Genomic DNA, 18,353 nt, shown 5'->3' on the forward strand with positions numbered 1-18,353 from the left:
TGGGAAGAAATTTAGGACGTGTCCTCATAGACACTTTTGACCGTATACAGCCGGTCAGCCATTAGTGCCTGAATTTCTCCCACTCTTTTAGAGGAAATTATGGTGATCAAAAATGCCATTTTCATTGACAGATGTAGCAGAGAGGAGAAGCCATGAGTTTGAAGGGTGGTCCCATGAGGGCTGTAAGTACTAGGTTCAGGACTCAAAGGGGAACCAGTTTTCTCACAAGTGCAAACACTTTAATTAGGCCTTTCAGGAACCTGATTACTGTCAGATGAGAATATATTGCATGGTCCTCCACCGGCGGGTGGTGAGCTAAGATTGCCACCAACTGCACCTAGACAGAACTTGTCTTCCTTTTTAATTTGAGTAAGTAGTCAAGAATGTGTGTGATCGAGGAGTGGAGTGGACTCAGAGTGTAGTTGGCACCAGTAGGAGAACCTTGTCCATTCAGCCAGGTTAGTTTGTCGTGTTGATTCTTTCCTACTTTTTATTAGATCTTCCCTCACTGGAAAAGTGAAAGCCCACTCAATCAATGACATCCATCCAGTCCCCATGCTGTGAAGTGCAGGGATGGTAGATTCAGGTGCAGGATTTTCCCTCAGTTCTGAGACAGCATGTCTGAAAATGTCTGCTAGCATGGTCTGTAGTCCAGATAGGTATACTGCTGATAGAATTCGGTGGTTGATGCACCAGTTCCAGAGTCTGATGGTTTCTTGGCAGAGTAGGGATAACCTGACCCCACCTCGTTTGTTGATTTAAAACATGGTGGTCAGATAGTACAAATCATGATTAACAAACTGCCCTTCTATTAGATGGAGAAAGGACTCTCAGGCTTTCTGTTCAACTCTGAGTTCTAAGAGATTGATGTACATTCTTTTCTCTCTTGTGGCCTACAGGTCCTGTGTCATTAATTCATCTATATAGGCACCCCGTCCCTGTAAGAATGTGTTTGTGAAAACAGTCCTAGTTGGTAGGCGTGCTCTGAAGGGGACCTCCTTGCATGTGTTCAGTGAGTCCTTCCTCCATTTCAACAAGGACAGGACCATGAATGGGATGACAAGCATGTCCAAGTGGTTCTTGAAGGGTATATAGACCCACTTCAAGGAGCAGTGGAGAAGACTAGCATACGGCATCACAAGCGTGGCAGTGGCCATATGACCTAGAAGAGAGAGGCATGCTCTTATGCTGGTGTTTGGGTTTCTTTCTAGTTGAATTAAGGGTGGACACTTTCTTTAATTTGTCCAGAGGGAAGGCGGCCTTGGTGGAGTTTATAGTCACGCCAATGAATGTAATCCTCTGAACTGGGGTTAAGGCTGATTTTCTGCATGTTGATTCTCAGGCCTAACTTCTTGAAAAGGTCAAGAGTGATGCAAATGGCTTCAGAAGTCTGAGGAGATTTCACCCATACTAGCCAATCATCCAGGTCAGGGTATACGCTGATGTTGGCAGCATACTTCAGAAGACTCACTACTGAGAGCACCTAGTTGAAGACTTTTGGTACTGTGGAAAGTCTGAAGGGCAGTACCTGGTATGGGTAGTGATCCTGGCTCACTGTGAATCTCAGGAAGTTCCTGTGGGATGGAATGATGGAGATGTGGAAGTATGCATCTTGAAGATCAAGACATGCAAACCAGTCTCCTGATTCCAGAGTTAGGATTATCATTGCCAGAGTGATCATATGAAATTTTGACTTGCGAATGAAGGTGGTGAAGTCTTTCAAATCCAGGATGGGTCACCAGCCTCCTTTTTTTTTTTCAAATTGAGAAAATAGTTTCTGTTAAATCCCTTCCCCCCTTAGCATAGAGGGACCTCTTCCATCGCCCCCAGGGGCATGAAGACCCTTGGATGTAGTAGATCCTCATGAGAAGAGTCCCTGAAAAGGGAAAGGGAAGGGGGGCTGAGTATAGGCATCAAAGAAAACTGGATGGTGTAGCAATGTGCTATTGTGTCCATGGTCCATTGGTCGGTGGTGGTAAGGGACCAAGCATGCCTCAAGTGAAATAGTCAATTTCTGAAGGGGAGGCCTTTGATCTCTGCAGTTGATGGTGGTAGAAAACGTCTTTTGACCATCCCATCAAAACGAGTGTTTCTGGGAGTGGGAAGACTGGGTGGTTTGTAATAAAGCCAAGGGTTGTCTCCTTTTATGGAAATGCTGATGTTTCCTGGGTGGTTCTGCCAACCTTTGGTGGTAGAAAGGCAGTGCAATTGGTCTCTTGAAGTTTAAAGTTGTTTTATGTGTTTCCTCTTAGGAGCTGGTGTGTAGACTCCAAGCGAATGAATGGCTCTTGAATTCTTCAACATATAGAGTATCTAGTCTATTTTAGAGCTGAACAATTCAAATCCTTCAAAGTGCAGATTCTCCACCATTGTTCGGTCTTCTTTGGGGAATCCTGATTCTTGAAGCTGTGATGCTTATCACATAAAAGACAGCCATTGTCATTGATCTGGCAGCCATATCTACAGCCTCCAGCACTCTTGGAGGCTTGTCCTGGCTATGAGTTGGCCTTCATTAACTAGGGAAGTGAAATCCTCATGAGCCTTTTTGGGCAGATTATCTGCAAAGGCAAGCTGCCTCATGTATACAGAAGTCATATCCAGCTAATATGGGATGATTATTGGCCACACGGAACTGTAGGCTTTCTAGAGTAAGCCTTCCAGCCAAATCTAGCCTCTTTGGCTCTCTTTCTTTGGGGGTGGACCTGAATTGTTTTGCCTTTTTGTTTGCAGCACTGACCACAAGGGTGTTTGGGGTAGGGTGGGTAGAATTCCACATCCTTAGAAAATATCAGGTGCCTCCTGTCTGCCTTGGAGGAAGTAGGAAGCACCAAAGCAGGTGTCTGCCACAGTCCTAGCAGGGTCTATGATAACCCTTCCTGTCAATAAGACTATCTTTCCCACGGAGGAGGCTTGAAGTATGTCCACCATTTGTATGTCTGTTGTTGTACCTCTTCAATAGGGATTTGGAGGGCCTCAGCCATCCTTTTCAGTAGTTTTTGAAATCCCTTATAGTTGCCCATCTGTGGGGCCATCAGCTCCACAGCAACCTCTCTGTCCTCTGCTTGAGGCTGTGTCAGAACTAGAAAGGGTAATTGGGGTGTTCGTATCTGCGGTGCCATGGAGGAGACAGTCTTCTGCTCCCTCAGACCACAATTGCTCTGAGCCGACCATGGTCCCCAACAAGGGCACCATGGGCAGTGGTGAGTAAGAGTCTGGTAGCAAGGGATTAGAGAACCATTAGCTTGGGTTCGGTGGATCCCAGTATCATTCTTATAGGGAGTTCTGATACTCCTCACAAGATGTAGAGGGCTGTGGTGAGAAGCTGGGTGAGTCAAGATGTTGCTGGTACAGATATTCCTTGACCGCCAATTCCGAAGATCAAGCTGAGGAGAATGTGCAGGCTGGATTCATAGGCAATGCAGTGGACCCATGGTGCTGCAGGAGTGGATAGGGTAGGTGCCGAATGAAGTGCTGACAGCTGACAGCAGGGGAGGATTGGGGTTCTACAGAGCCATTGGCGCTAAGAATCTGAATAGTGCTGTGTGAGGTGGCGTAGACAGGTGACCTGGAACCAGGTTTTCCCACAGCGGTATTGCAGTCTCCACTACAGTCATGGTATGGTGCCCTGATCAGCCTGGTTCTGGTGCCAAGAGTCTGTGCCACGGCCACTGAGATAGATAACATTGGGGTTTCATGGCAAACTTTTCCCCAAAGTCCTGGATTTCGGTGCTGGGCATTACAATACCGTATGGTCAGACTCAGCTCAGGATTGAGCTTCGATAGGAACCATTCCAGACTGTGGAGTTTCAGATAATTATTGGCATCATGGGAAGCTTTCTTTAGAAGAAACCATGGTAGGCAATCTACCTCTGGGACTTCTGGCTCCCTGCTGTCTGTCTGAGGATAATGTTGTGGTTCTAGTCAGACAATAAGCCTGCACTTATGATCTGGGGCTCTGAAGGTTCCCATGCGGAGGGTTGGGGGGTGTCGAATAAGCCTGGTTTGAAAGCGTATATCATGGACTTAGTCATTAGGAAGACCTGAAGGCGGGCCTCCCTGTTCTTCATAGCCCGACAGCTTAAGGTCTCACAAAGGGCATATTTACTGGGACTGTGCGATTCTCCCAGACAGGGGCACAACGAGTATCCATCAGAGGCTGGGATAGCTCCCTTGCATGAGAGGCAGCATTTGAATTCGGGAGAACTGGATGACACCATACTGGTGACGAATAAGATTCTAACAACTAAAAAGGGACGCAACAGTCAACTTAATGATTAAAACAGTAACACTATAAACGCTATTAGCTATAAATAATAAGAGAGAGGCTGGCCAGCTCTGAGAGTCAGGCTCCATCTCTAAGCCATGAGTTGGTGAGAAGAACTGAATAATGGATAGTGTTCCTCGACCTTTAAGTGGAACATGAGGACTGAAGAGTTCATGTACATCCTAAGGGTACTGTGGGCCAAAAGACTCTGATCTCTGACCATCAGAGGAATGTGCATATGGATGATCATTAGCTTTTAAGGTTTTTTACAGAGGGGTTGTTTAATTGAAGAGGGTCAGATGGCCATTTAGAAAAATCTCAGCTCAATTAACTCCAATTTAAGAACAAACAAGGAGGAGTACCGATTTCAGAGTTAAATAGAAATATTTCTGGATAAAACTATTTTAGAAATAGCCTTTTTAAAAACGCTCCTTCCTGTGACACAGGGTTGCAGGTTTGCTTTGCAGCTATCAGGCAATATGATGCACCATTATATCTTAGGTTGTGAACCAACATAATGGTGCATCATATTGCCTGATAGCTGCAAAGCAAACCTGCAACCCTGTGTCACAGGAAGGAGCGTTTTTAAAAAGGCTATTTCTAAAATAGTTTTATCCAGAAATTTCACACCCTAAGATATTTAAACTGACAACATGTTTTTCTCACTTTTTGTGGAACAAAGTACTTGTATTGCAGCCATTGTCTCGTCAGCAAAGAGGTAGCATTATGGTTTTAGGTACTGTATTTTATTACATTATCTTGGCTTATCTTGGCCATAAGGTATAAAATACTCAAATAGTTCTTACTGTACTATGCTAGCACCTAGGTTGTTCATTAATAATTCTGAGTGAAAGGTTTAACACTAATTACTTACTGGTTATCCCATTCACACTATTAACAAATCTTTTTTGCAACGTTGATAATAGATATGTTAAAAGGAACCCAGTGAATAAGCTAAATGGGAAAGCAAATGTTAGACTTATTTAGATATTGCTAGGCACTGTCATTAATGTTCGGTTTAAGTGTTTTTTAAACTACATTTTTGGACAAAAGTTATAGATGACACTAATCAGTTAAAAGGTAATTCTCATGCCAGATCATATGGTAAAACCAGTGACTATTTAAAAGCTGTGAAAGATGTACATTACCATCCTGGTAATTAAAAAAAAAATCCCGTCCCACTACAGTAGAACGTCAAAGTTACGAACACCAGAGTTACAAATTGATCGGTCAACCACACACCTCATTTGGAACCGGAAGTATGCAATCAGGCAGCAACAGAGACAAAAAAAACCCCAAAAAACAAACAAAAAAAACCCAATACTGTACAGTACTGTGTTAAATGTAAACTAGCAAAACAAAGGGAGAGTTAAAAAAAAAAAAAAGATTTGACAAGGTAAGGAAACTGTTTCTGTGCTTGTTTCATTTAAATTAGGACGGTTAAAAGCAGCATTTTTCTTCTGCATAGTAAAGTTTCAAAGTTGTATTAAGTCAATGTTCAGTTGTAAACTTTTGAAAGAACAGTAACGTTTTGTTCAGAGTTATGAACAACCTCCATTCCCTAGGTGTTCGTAACTCTGAGGTTCTACTGTATATTCAAGAGTTCCATGGTAATTAGGCTTAATTTGCCATTTGAAAGAAATGCCATGATGCTGACATGAACCCCCATTTGGAACATTGTTACAAAATTGAATGAAACCCCCCCCACAGCAATTAAAAAAACGCACATGAACGAATTATGGCAGTAACTTTCTGAATTACAAAATGCCTCAGTGGATCAGTGATTTTGCCACAAAACATGTCCATATTTCTATCACCACATCATGGTCCTCTTCTGTTCGGTTTCTTTCAATTACCCGTTGTATCTGATCTTTAACTAAGATTGCAAACTCTGAGGCAGAGACTGTCTTCTTCTATATCCTGTCTAGCCCAGTGGGGCCCTGACTTGAGGCCTGTAGTTGCTACTGTAATACAACTGAGAATGTCATGCATGCTTTTCTTATAAGGCATGTTGTGGAAAATGTGCGTTCTATACTGTATTTGATACCCAATCAATGTTAAAAAGTGGCTATTTTAAACACAATGGATATAAAATACAGTTCTTTACATCAGCATAGACAAGACAAACCCCTGTAGTAGGGGTTATCACTGTTGCTCAGCCCCTAAACTTTAGAATCCATTATTCAGAGGGGTGTGGAATTAAAACCAAATCAGCTAAGAAATAGAATTAAGGATTGAAATCTTGCAGTCCAAACTCAAACAAAAGTCCCATTAACTTTACAGGCTAGGGAGCCAAGAACACTTTAGTTCTAAACCCAGATCTAACACAGTCATCTCCTTTGATACCCACTGCAATGCATGGGATATTTTACCTTAACATAGATGGAGTAAGAACTGCAGAATTGGACACTAGGTGGCAAGTAATAAAGTTTGGCATTTCCAGTATTCTGTTACACACACCTCAATACCACGCCATCTCAGGATGGAATCTGGCCATCTCTGTTTCTAGTGTCTATGCAGTTCAGTGTTTCATCACTGTAAGCACACTCCTATTGTTTAAATGGTCTCAGCTTCAACTGCTGCTTCTGGTAATCCATTCTGCATGCTAATTACCTGATGGATTTCACTTTTCCATAATTCGTAGTTAAGTGGTTTTATAAATATTCAAACTCTAGATGATGCCTTTTGTGATACGAGGTTAACTGTACTGTATGTAAACAGTCTGCAAACTGGTTTATCCTCTCTGGTGAACTGGTAGGACCCCAAAGCCAGTCCATTCATTGAGAAAGGCAGTGTCCTGTGTTCGGTGCGGCTTGAATTGGAGGTGGGGATAGAGGGCAGTTGTCCTGTGCTACAACCGTCAAAAGAGGAGTGTGCAGGAGCAATCAGCATGAAGAATCTATAAGTCTTTGACGAACCTTATCTTCGTTGCTTGCGCTTGTATTGCAACTTGGGAGCAGATCTGTTAAAACTAAACAAAAGCAAATGGTCGTTACAATGAAATTCCATCACACCATTTTGTCACAAGCGAATATTCCTGCTTTCCTTACAACAAAATAGCAGCCGTGGAGATTTAAAAAACACAAACCTGCAACCTATTTTCACCTTTGCTTTGTACTATAGCTAGGCTAGTGTGTGGCTTTATACAGGGACATACACAAAGGGCACCCTCTTAGTGGCACTACCTGTCAAACGCTGAGCCTGAGGAGCGCCTTACAGCTTCCTTTTGGAAATGCAGAACCCAGAGCTAGCGTAGAACCACGAGCTGGTGCATAGGGTTCTGGAGCCATCCCCCAGGCATATCTCTACTTCTGGTGTGGTCAGTAGTGCTATGATTTTGGCTGTTCCAGTCCTCTGAGGTGTGCCAAAGTGGTAAAGAAATCTTCTTGGTGCCTTTCTTGTTCTTGTGCAAAGGAGCTAGAATCTGTACCTATGTTTGTAAAATCTTTTATTAAATCATGCTAATATCACTAGAGGCAGGCGAAAATAGGGGGGCAGTTAAATGCAACCCTTAGTCCTCTTAGTGCAGATCAAAGGCCACAATCATCACAGTCAACCTTCATACAGAACCTATACAAATGAGAGCTGACTGGTGAACCATACATCCATTTCATGACAACTTTTGAGTTTCAACATTTGTTTTCATTCCACACAACAAAAACCTCTCGAACATTTTCAGGAAACAGAATCAATTTGAAAGATCAGTTTTCAGATTCAAAAGGTCAGGTTTTCAATAAGTTATTCCCTCTCAGCGACTGGAGAGTCCACCATGAACCTCAGAAACTTTCCTGTCGAAATCGATACATTTTAGCTTTGACAAAACAGCACATTTCAGCAACAAACATTTAACATAACATAATAAAAACATAATAAACATAATAAAAACATTCCTGTCATTAGGGTATCTTGGATTTTTTATTTTATTTTGCAAGTGTTTTTTTTCTCTCCCCATCATAGTGGTACAGAAATTCATCATTGTGTTTATGTGGTGGGGGGGAGTGACTTAGAATTAAAATGTTTATTAAGATGATGTTTAAAAAAAATGAACGGTACAGAGTTTAAGCATAGAAGTTTCTGGTTACCAGGGAATAACGTACAGATTATCGAGGGGTGCGAAATTCGGTTTAAGATCAGGTGGCATAAGGAATACATAATCTGCAATATCCCCGATTGGGGGTAAAAGGTTGATGGGTCAAAGTACAGACATTGAGATATGAGGGTATGAAGTTCATAGAGTGGCTATGTTCGGGTGTGGAGTATAATGAGTGGATATGATGATGAGGATGGATTGACCCTCATTTGGTGAGATTTAATGTTCAGGGAGTTTATGGTTCCAGTTCATATGTTCCAACAGAGAAAGTCTCTTGGTCCCTTTCTCGTAGTCGAAGAACGATGTCACTCCGGCTCACACCTCCTGGTACTGTCGGTGGCCGGTGATGTGTTCAACGTAGATGTCCCTGGACCATGAGGCGCCGCATGAGCCGTGCATAGCGTTGACCGATCCCGCAGGTCTGCAGCACATGCGCGTTGCAGGGGTCCCAGGTGCCCAGGGCTCCGACGATCAGGGCGTCCATCTGCACCTCGTAGCCCTTCGCTCTCAGGGTGTCGGCCAGGGGGGCGTACTTTTCCAGCTTATGAGCTCGGGCTTTACGAAACGCCGGGGTCCTGTTCTCAAAGGAGACCATGACCTCGACAAGGATGATCTTTTTCTGGGCCTCGTCGGTGACGACGATGTCAGGTCGTAGCTGGCTGTCGGTACCGGGGATGGTGGGGAGGGAGTGACTTAGAATACTACATCATGAACATTTCTCTTAAGCTGATGCTTCCTCCATTATATTAGGCAGAAGAGACAGTATCATTACTGTGCTGAAAAATAATTTAAATATCCCCTACCTTAGAAACTGTTCTTTGACTTAATCTGCATCTGCAGTTTCCTCCTATCTGAGCTAAATACGGTCAGAGTTCCCAGCCATTCCCACCTCTGCATAAAGAGGCTATATCTCTTTCTCCACGTACAACATGACTGGCAATTTCCTTCAAAGAGATTTGGAATCACAATGAACACCATAAGTGGAAAGAGCATTATCTGAAGCCAGGTTATGTTTCTGTAGAAAGAGTAGGATCCAAGTGAATGCACTTACATATAAAATATGCTACCCTCATTACCATTGTATCTGAACATTTATTCTCGTATTACCATGATTGCTCAATAGAATTAACCATGTCTGGGCAGGGGATGAACTATTATCGGTTAAGTGCTCTATTCTGGATTCTGACTCACCCTATGATCTTGGTGAAATCACTTAGGGCCAAATTTCCCCCTCTCCTCTGTGACCAATTAAGGCCCCACTGCAGTGGAACTGGAGTGGTCCCTCTGCATGTGGTGATGGTCATGACGGAGTTGTAGACATAGGTGCTGGAACTAGGGATGTGGTGGTGGTGGTGGGGGGAGGGGGGGATGCTGCCACACCCCCTGGCTTGAAGTGGTTTCCATTATATACAAGGTTTACAGTTTGGTTCATCAACTCTCAGCACCCCCATTATACAAATTGTTCCAGCTTGTAGATTGCAAACCCAGAAGTGACTGCTGTGATCATCTAGTCTGACCGCGTGTTTAACTCAGGCCATAGAACCTCCCTGAATTAATTCCTGTTTAAACTAGAGTATATCCTTTAGAAACATATCCAATTGTGATTTAAAAACTGCCAGTCATACGACCCTTGGTAAATTGTTCCAACTACCTTCTCTGTTAAAAATGTGTGCCTTATTTCCTGTGTGAGGCCATGCGTACACTACAGGGCCTTCGGCAGCATAGCTATGCCTGCGGAGCCCCCTAGTGTAGATGCAGTGTATAGCAACAGAAGGAGGAGATCTGATGGTACAGGAATACCACCTCCCCTAATGATGTTAGCTATGCTGACAGAATCCCTCTAGCTGTATCTACACTGGGGGATTTATCAGCATACCTATGTTAGTCAGAAATGTGTTTTTTTCATATCCCTGGCTGTCATAACCATGCTGCTATAAGTTTTAACTGTAGATCTTAGGGATCCTTTGGTGTAGAGCACTACCCTTAAGGGGCTCCCTCCATCCCAGAACAGGGGAGGTTTGGACAGGGAGCATGAGCGAAGTGTAGCCAACTTGGTGGCTTATACATTAACAGTTTCCCTTGCCACAAAGAGCAGACAGCCAGCAATAACAGGGGCTCTGCTGCTACCCTGCCACTAAAAGGAGTCCCTTCCCCAATACCACCCCCATCGGATCTCGTGTGTGTGAGAGAGAGAGAAGGGGGAGGATTAACTTCTATGCACCTCTGTCCCTCTAGCCTGAAGACTACCAGCCTTTCACGCTGTTCTTTAAAACAAAATCATGACACCACTAACTTCCCCATCTTATCTTAGTTCTATCTCTAAATGCAAACACATTGTACAGTGACTGTACACTTTACTACTTTGTGATTGATCCAAAGGACTAAGAACTCAATAACCAACTGCTGCTACCACCACTTCTGCTAGGCTTAAAGCTGATGAGAGATGAAGCCAGGAAGGGCTAACACAGATCTAAGAGCCATTTCTGGCTCTAGCCCTTTGCCACAGGTTAGACCCATACCCACAAACCATGCAGGAGAGCTAAGACAGGCACATGAGTTCCTTAGTTTTTCCTTACCATCAGTTCAAATTACCCAAGCAATATTATTGCACAAACACCATATTAATTGGAAGTGACATTTCTCAAAAGCAAGTGCCTAAGCTGTAGATGGAAAATTTGCATCTCTGCTTATATATTTTGCAGGCACAGTTTAGGCATCTATTTTTGAAAATTTGGTCCATTATGACAAACAAATAAAAATACTACAATAGCTTTCAACAACATAACCCTCCTGAGGGGTTATTTGAAGTTATAAGAATCATATAAGCAGACTGTATTATTAGGTATAAGCTAGTCAATTTTCTTATACAGCACATTTAAGTCTTTGCACACAAGAATTCTAAGGCTTCTATTTGCTTAGATACAGAATTTCATGATATAAGAAACAATTTTTCTTCTTATTCAGGCCTATGTTAATGGATACACCATTTAAACACAACAAGCAGCTCAACTTTACCTTGTAGTTCTGTTGTAGTCCTTTCTGGTTCTTCTGTAATTTTCTCGTCAGGCTTCTCTTTCACAGTTGCTGGCTTCCCATCTACCGTATCTGTCGTCTTAATCGTACCAAGGTTTGGCAACAGATGGATTATGTCACACTTCCCAGGGCCTGCAATATTCTCCAGCACTTTGAGGCACTTGTATGATTTAAGCTCACTTACATTTTCCTCAAGGAAGAGGAGGTAGAGGCTTAAATCATCATAATTTGACTTGAGTTTCAGAACATCAAACGTTGGCAGAATTTCATATACTCTAAGAATGTCTGAGCTTCGCCTGAATGGGACGAGCATGGCATACATTACAAGAGGCATCACCAAAAGATACACAAATAAGTTAATGTAACTGAGTAGCTGGAAGACGCCAACAGCAATAAGCTTACATTGAACTAGTTCTGGAACTGTTGTGTCATTCTTTAAGATTCCAGTTTTGATGGTGCACAAAAACTCATCAGTCATAGAGGAGAGATTGATATAATAGCCCAGATAGAGGCATGCAAACAGGATAATTGCTAATGTTAGTAAACGGCAAATAACATATTTGATTATTAAGTTTTTGGAGTTTCTTTTTGTCTTCAGGTATTGTTCCACAATGGGGTATTTAAAGTGGCTTTCAGATATCTCCCACAAACTGGAAAAAGAAAAAAAAAACATAGACCAATCATTGCAGGAATCATTTTGTCATATTAAATAAGCCGAACATTTTGACACACACAAACAAAAGGCCTGATTCTGATCTCACTGACACTGTTGTAAATCAGGAGTTACTCTACTGAAATCAATGAAGTAACACTTGTGCAAAACAGATGTAAGGGCAATCTCAAGACCAGAATTCCGGTACATTCATTAGTACTGAATATAACTGTTTACAAGACAAGTATGAGGGTCAACAGGAAAAATGCCCAAGCCTCAGACAGAATAAGTAAAATACTAAAAAGAAATTTTTAAATGCAACTCAAGCACTGATACTCAAATCCAACTTAAGAGAAAAAGCAGACACAGCTGCAACATGTCTTACATTAAGATGAGAATGGCATTTTACCTGCCAGGACCTAACTTCAGAGATCCATGCCAACTCACTATTAATTTTTATTTCTTCTGAAGAAAGAGAAGAGGAGAAATTGCTGCACTGTCTAGAGAAGCTGTGAAACTGAGGTTGGTTAGAACAGTGCAGCAACTAATCCAAGAGAGGGAGACTGGAAAAGACAAATATTTGAAAAAGGAAAAAAAAAGAAAAAAAGAGTCTTTGCAGAGACAACTCTAAGAACAACAGAGTGGCAGGGGAGCTCAGTAATGGCCTTTTACATCAAAGGACGTGAAAAATAACTGCACTGGTAGGTAAGGAATACAGCCACCTGCACTTCCTAATGCTGTTTTAGGCAATACTGACATCCATTGTAGCAAAGGAAACACAGAGCCACCTTAGGCCGGGGTTGGTCTACAAAGGGAGAGGAAGACAACCTGATTTTCAAGTATTTTGTTTGAAAAAAGTAGCTATTTGTAAGTTCTAACTCCACACACACATTTTATCATCGATTTGGGATCTTACATTTTTAATCACAGTTCTAAAAAAACATGTCAGCTCATCTTTAAAATGGCTGGTATAAATTTACAGTATGTGCCTGTGATTTACAAGTGTTCCAAACATATTATACTTATTAAAGGCTAGAAGAAATAAAGACCAAAAATACCAAGCTACAGCACCTTACCTTTGTGTCAAGTTTTCATTAACAGCTGGAGGCAGACTACTGGGGTCTCTAGTGTCGCCACTGTGAAAGCTATTAGCTGCTTTGATTGCCCTGTTGTAGGCCTTGTCAAGTTCTTCCATAATAAATTTCAGATCTGAGCAAAGATGGGGTGCTGCAGTGAAGCGCCAGAACAAGCATGGTAGATACAACAGGATAGCAACTAGTAGCAGGATATATGGGAAAAACTGGAAGAGAAAAATAGCATTAAAAATTGTTAGATTAGAATCAATCTGTAACAAAACAAGCCAAATAAGAATATTTTCCTGGGCAAGACACTCTGTTTTATAAAAACCCATTCTCACACTAACCAGGGTGAGTAGGAAACTTTCTTGGTGGGTTGGGAGAAGGGGGAAGCCAAAAATTGATGCAGAATTTAAGCTTTTGTTCTTTTTTAAAGAAAGAAAAAGAAACTAAACCAGGAAATAGTCCCATAGGTACAAAGAAAAGCTCCCATTAAGAACTAATGCAGAGCCATCTTCTTGAGTGTGCAGACAGACAGATCCACTGCCTCTGCTGCTGCTCAGATTTTGCCAAACAGAAGCAGAGTGAATGTAACCAAAATTCTGGACCACATTTTCACCACAGCTATTCAGAACTGTGTGGGCAAGTGTGAAACTGACAAGAACAATGTCATTTGATGTGGACACAGTGGCAAAAAGGAGGACAGACACATGCATGGAATTAAGCAGCTTGCCGCACCTTTTATTAAACTTTAACACAAGGGAGGGGAGCTACCTGCCCATCACCCATACTCTCCTATACCAGGCATTTAATTTGATCCAGTGCAGGGGTTACAGGGCTCCTACCATATACCCTGTAACTTCGTGTAGGCTCTCCTCAGCCTACGCCCCCAACCCCCAGGACTCAGTTCTCTGAGTCCTAGCACCCTTCCCCATGGCGAGGGGGACAGAGGGGGTAGAGAGGATTGGGGACCTCGGCCCTGGGAGCAACAAAGTCTCACCCTATCCCTTGAGCCCAAGGGCCATCACCAAAATCCCAGGACTTCTACCTCGGCGAACAGTTCATTTTATTTTTTGACTGCACTGGAAACAGGCTGCAAGTTGTGAGGAATTAACAACTCAACCCAAGAACCTCAGGTAAGTACTAAGCACCTTCCTACTTAACCCACTGTGGGTCGAAGGTGCTGTGAGGAAGGCGAAAAACTTCCTGATCCTCAGTCAATTGGCCCCCAGGAGAAAAAAATTCCTTCCTGACCCCCAAATTGGAGATCAGCGAGACCTGCAGCACCTGCCAGGCCGGGTTCCCATTCCTAGTTCAGGATGGGTAGGGTGGGCTGCTGGAACGGAGCAGAAGAGGATCCACATGGCCCCAGTTCCAGGTTGAATCCGGGGAGCTGGGAAATGTAGATCCAACCTTGGAGTTGGTCAATTGCAGGGCTCTACATATTGGTCTCTTGGTAGTAATTGTCTTATAAAGCTTTAAAACCTGGTTAAGTGTTACTACTTTCTTCCTATATAATAATGGTTATAAAACACATGTATTGTAAGCTTATAACACTATCCACGCCGGTATAGCCTACTCAATGCATGCTCTTATCAAATGTAAATAAATCATATAATAATGGCAATACATTCTCAAGGTTGTTTGTAGTATTGCTGTAGCTGCATTGGTCCCAGGATGAGAGATAGACAAGTTGAGGGAGGTAATGTCTTTTATTGGACCAACTTCTGTTGGTGGAGGGGACAAGCTTTTGAGCTTCACAGAGCTCTTCTTTGGGTCTTCTCGTCCCTTCCACCAATCTCACCCACTTTGTCCCTCTCAATATATTCTCAAGGCACATTGATATTAAATGTGTAATGTATAAAACAGCTATAATATCTGAAAATCCTTTCAGATGCATATATTGTCTAATTCTACCAAACATAATTATCCATCTTATTCATCCATGAACTTCTAAATTACCATGTCTTTAACTTTTAGTACAAAGCATATTCTAATGAACTCCGGGATCAGAACCCAGGGAATTGTAATTATAGTCATGACCACCAAAATTCATTTGGTTTTAAATTACAAATATTTTTTTTCCTCAACACATACATTTGAAAGTCCATGAAGAGATCATCAGCTGGTGCAAATGGACGATGTGGTTCTACTGAAGTCAATGGATCTATACAGATTTCACCAGCTGAGGATCTGGCCCAGTCAGTTGGTCACTGTGGCTAGTAGCCCTCTCTTGCATTTTCAGCAAGGATAAAGATGTTACCTGAATCTGCTTTGTCTGTATATATAAAACAAATGACCTGATGCACATACGCCTATGGAGGAAAGCTGCTTCCAACATCTAAGACAACTGTGACAAAATCCTGTGAATTGTCTCTACTCTTACTCACTCTCTTCGCACACCTTTATACGTATACCTTAGGGAACAATGTCTCTCAACAGCCGGAGATGATACACACTCTGACTACAATTAACATGCCAATCAGGAAACTTGCTGTGTTCTAAAACGGTAACAGCCACATCAAAAATTTGCAAGCATTAGTCATAGTAAATAACAAATTTGTGAAGCCTTAATTGGTGATAAAAACCTGAAATTGCTGTGCTAAGTGTGGCCTGGGAAGCTTAACTACTTCAACTTCTATTGCTTGCCACTACTTCTATTGCTTGGTCCCATCACAATTATATGTGGGCAAAGACACTGGTTCAGTTTTCCAAGTCCTCAAGAAAAACAGTGCCATAATGCACGCATTTTATAATTGGAACAGATGGGGCATAGTGCAAGGGGGACTAGCCCAGAAACAAATTAGTTTTCAAAAACTCATCATGATTATGAAGTGAGGAAGACTGAGATTTGGGTGGGAGGGGCACTTTCTAGCCAGCAAGGACCCAGAGCTGGGCTGGGGGCCATGCTGCTTCTGCAAAGCAGCCTGGCCCTGCCCCCTCACACCCAAAAAGGGGATGGCTACCGGGGGCCCTGGCCTATAACAGTGTCAATGGCCCTTCTTAGCCAGCAGGGACTTAGCTGCCAGGCTGGGCACATACCTTCACACTTCCTGGGTTGTGGGCTGGTTGTGGAATTTATTTATTTACTTTGAAATCTTGTCCATCTGCCACTCACCAACAGCTCTCACCACATTCATCTTCTGCCTCACAGCATCAGTTGTCCTCCCTTTCTCCCCACTGGCTCCATCACCCCTTCTTGGTTTCTCTCACCCCTCTACAGTTCCTCATCACCTCTATCTCATCCTCTTCCTCGCTCCACCTCAATCTTCTCCCTCTTCTCATCATCTCAAGTCTTAATTACTGCAACATTTTTCTCTCTGACCTTGACAAATGCAATCTTGCCCCCCCCCATCCATTCAGAATGCAGTTGCAAATATTTTCCTAACCCACTGCTTTGACCATGTCATACCCCACTCTTTGCATTCCTTCACTGCCTCCCTTTTCTCTATCAAATCAAACAAGCTTTTTGCCTTCACTGTCAAGGTCCTTCACCATCAATCTGCACCCCACGTATCATCTTTCATTCACTATCGAGATGTTGACTCCCACCTCTGGTGAGACAATGATGCCAGCCTCCCTTCTCCACTTATTACATTTTCAAACAAGAATCTTTGTGCTTTCTCCCAGGCTGCCCCTCATGCTTGGGAGGTGCTCCCCACGAAACCCCTCAAACCTACCTCATTATCCTCTTTCAAATCCTCTTTTGCCATGACACCTACAAAAATCCAGACCACTGGTTTGTTGAGCCTACTGCCTATCTTGCTGACCAATATCATTGCATTGTTTCTTTGTACTCCTCCATCTGTTGTCTCTTGTCTTATACCTAGATTGTAAACCCTTTTGCAGAGACTGTATTTTTGTTCTGTGTTTGTAGAGTGTGTGGCACAATGGGGTTCTGGTCCATGACTAGGGCACCTAAGTGCTGTGCTAATTAATAATAATAATATTAATGAGAGCACCAGGGGAACCATGCAGATGTTTGTTTTGTGTTCCAACTCTGGAAAGAAGCAGCATTTGCTCCTGTTTTATTTGGAAGCAGCAGTCTTCATTTACCAAGCATTCCATGATGTTTTCAAGGTCCGGTTCATAACCCTCTCTCCTCATCTCATTATCCTCATCAGTTTTTCTTTACGTGTGTTAACTTGTGAACAGAAGTTAATTTCCACATGAAACTTCCGAGATGAATGCACAAACAGAGAAGAAAAGATGATCTGACAGTAGAATCATAGGAGTCAGAATGGAAAGGATTTATTACATTATCCAGATCATCTAACCAATATTTAAATAACCTTATTTACACTGCCATACCAATCTTTTAAAAATAGCAGCGGGCAAAATAAGTCCACACACACACACAAAATTCATGACAGTTGTACATGGTGTGACAAAGTTCCTCCTCTATCTTGGTGGGTCCCGCGCTTATTGGCGGATTTTCTTGCCTCAGAGATTCACCATGTGGGTTGGGGAACAGCCCAGAGACCTTCCCCTCTGGAAGAACCCACAGTCCAGGTCAATTGGGAGGTTTGGGGGGGAACCCGGGCCCGCCCTCTACTCCAGGTTCCAGCCCAGGGCCCTGTGGACTGCAGCTGTCTATAGTGCCTCCTGTAACAGCTGCATGACAGCTACAACTCCCTGGGCTACTTCTCCATGGCCTCCTCCAAACACCTTTCTTATTCTCACCACAGGAACTTCCTCCTGGTGTCTGATAACGCTTGTGCTCCTCAGTCCTCCAGCAGCACTCACTCTCAGCTCCTTGCACCTCTTGCTCCCAGCTCCTCACACTCACACCACAAACTGAAGTGAGCTCCTTTTAAAACCCAGGTGCCCTGATTAGCCTGCCTTAATTGATTCTAGCAGCTTCTTCTTAATTGGCTCCAGGTGTCCTAATTAGCCTGCATGCCTTAACTGGTTCTAGCAGGTTCCTGATTACTCTAGTGCATCCCCTGCTCTGGTCACTCAGGAAACAGAAAACTACTCATCCAGTGACCAGTATATTTGCCCTCTACCAGACTCCTGTACCCCACTGGTTTGGGTCTGTCACAATGGATAAACAACTGGTGCTTGGTGTATGGATCAAAGCATGCAATTTGCCTTTCAAAAAAATGTATTTCAATGCCTCACAATTTACAAGGTGGCAGCATTACATCAAGTAGTGGAGAGATGTCTCAGGGATAGTTTGCATTACATTAGCCATGTTTCTTGTTGGTGCTAAAGACCTATATGGTCAAATAAATT

The 18,353-nt window shown here is 42.8% G+C and overlaps 1 protein-coding gene across 1 annotated transcript in view; it reads right to left on the reverse strand.

Annotated features, from left to right (window-relative positions):
• Window positions 1–7,149: 7,149 nt before the first annotated feature.
• The window catches only part of PANX1 (pannexin 1), a 45,020-nt gene continuing 33,816 nt past the window's right edge, over window positions 7,150–18,353 (reverse strand). Inside the window, exons 3-5 of the mRNA XM_065423435.1 lie at window positions 13,116–13,339; window positions 11,370–12,037; window positions 7,150–7,235 (exon numbers count right to left, since the gene is read on the reverse strand). Coding sequence (XP_065279507.1) covers window positions 7,150–7,235; window positions 11,370–12,037; window positions 13,116–13,339 — 978 coding nt within the window. The remainder of the gene's footprint in view (window positions 7,236–11,369; window positions 12,038–13,115; window positions 13,340–18,353) is intronic.

Source organism: Emys orbicularis, chromosome 1 (assembly GCF_028017835.1).
Source record: "Emys orbicularis isolate rEmyOrb1 chromosome 1, rEmyOrb1.hap1, whole genome shotgun sequence".
NCBI classification, from domain to species: domain Eukaryota; kingdom Metazoa; phylum Chordata; order Testudines; family Emydidae; genus Emys; species Emys orbicularis.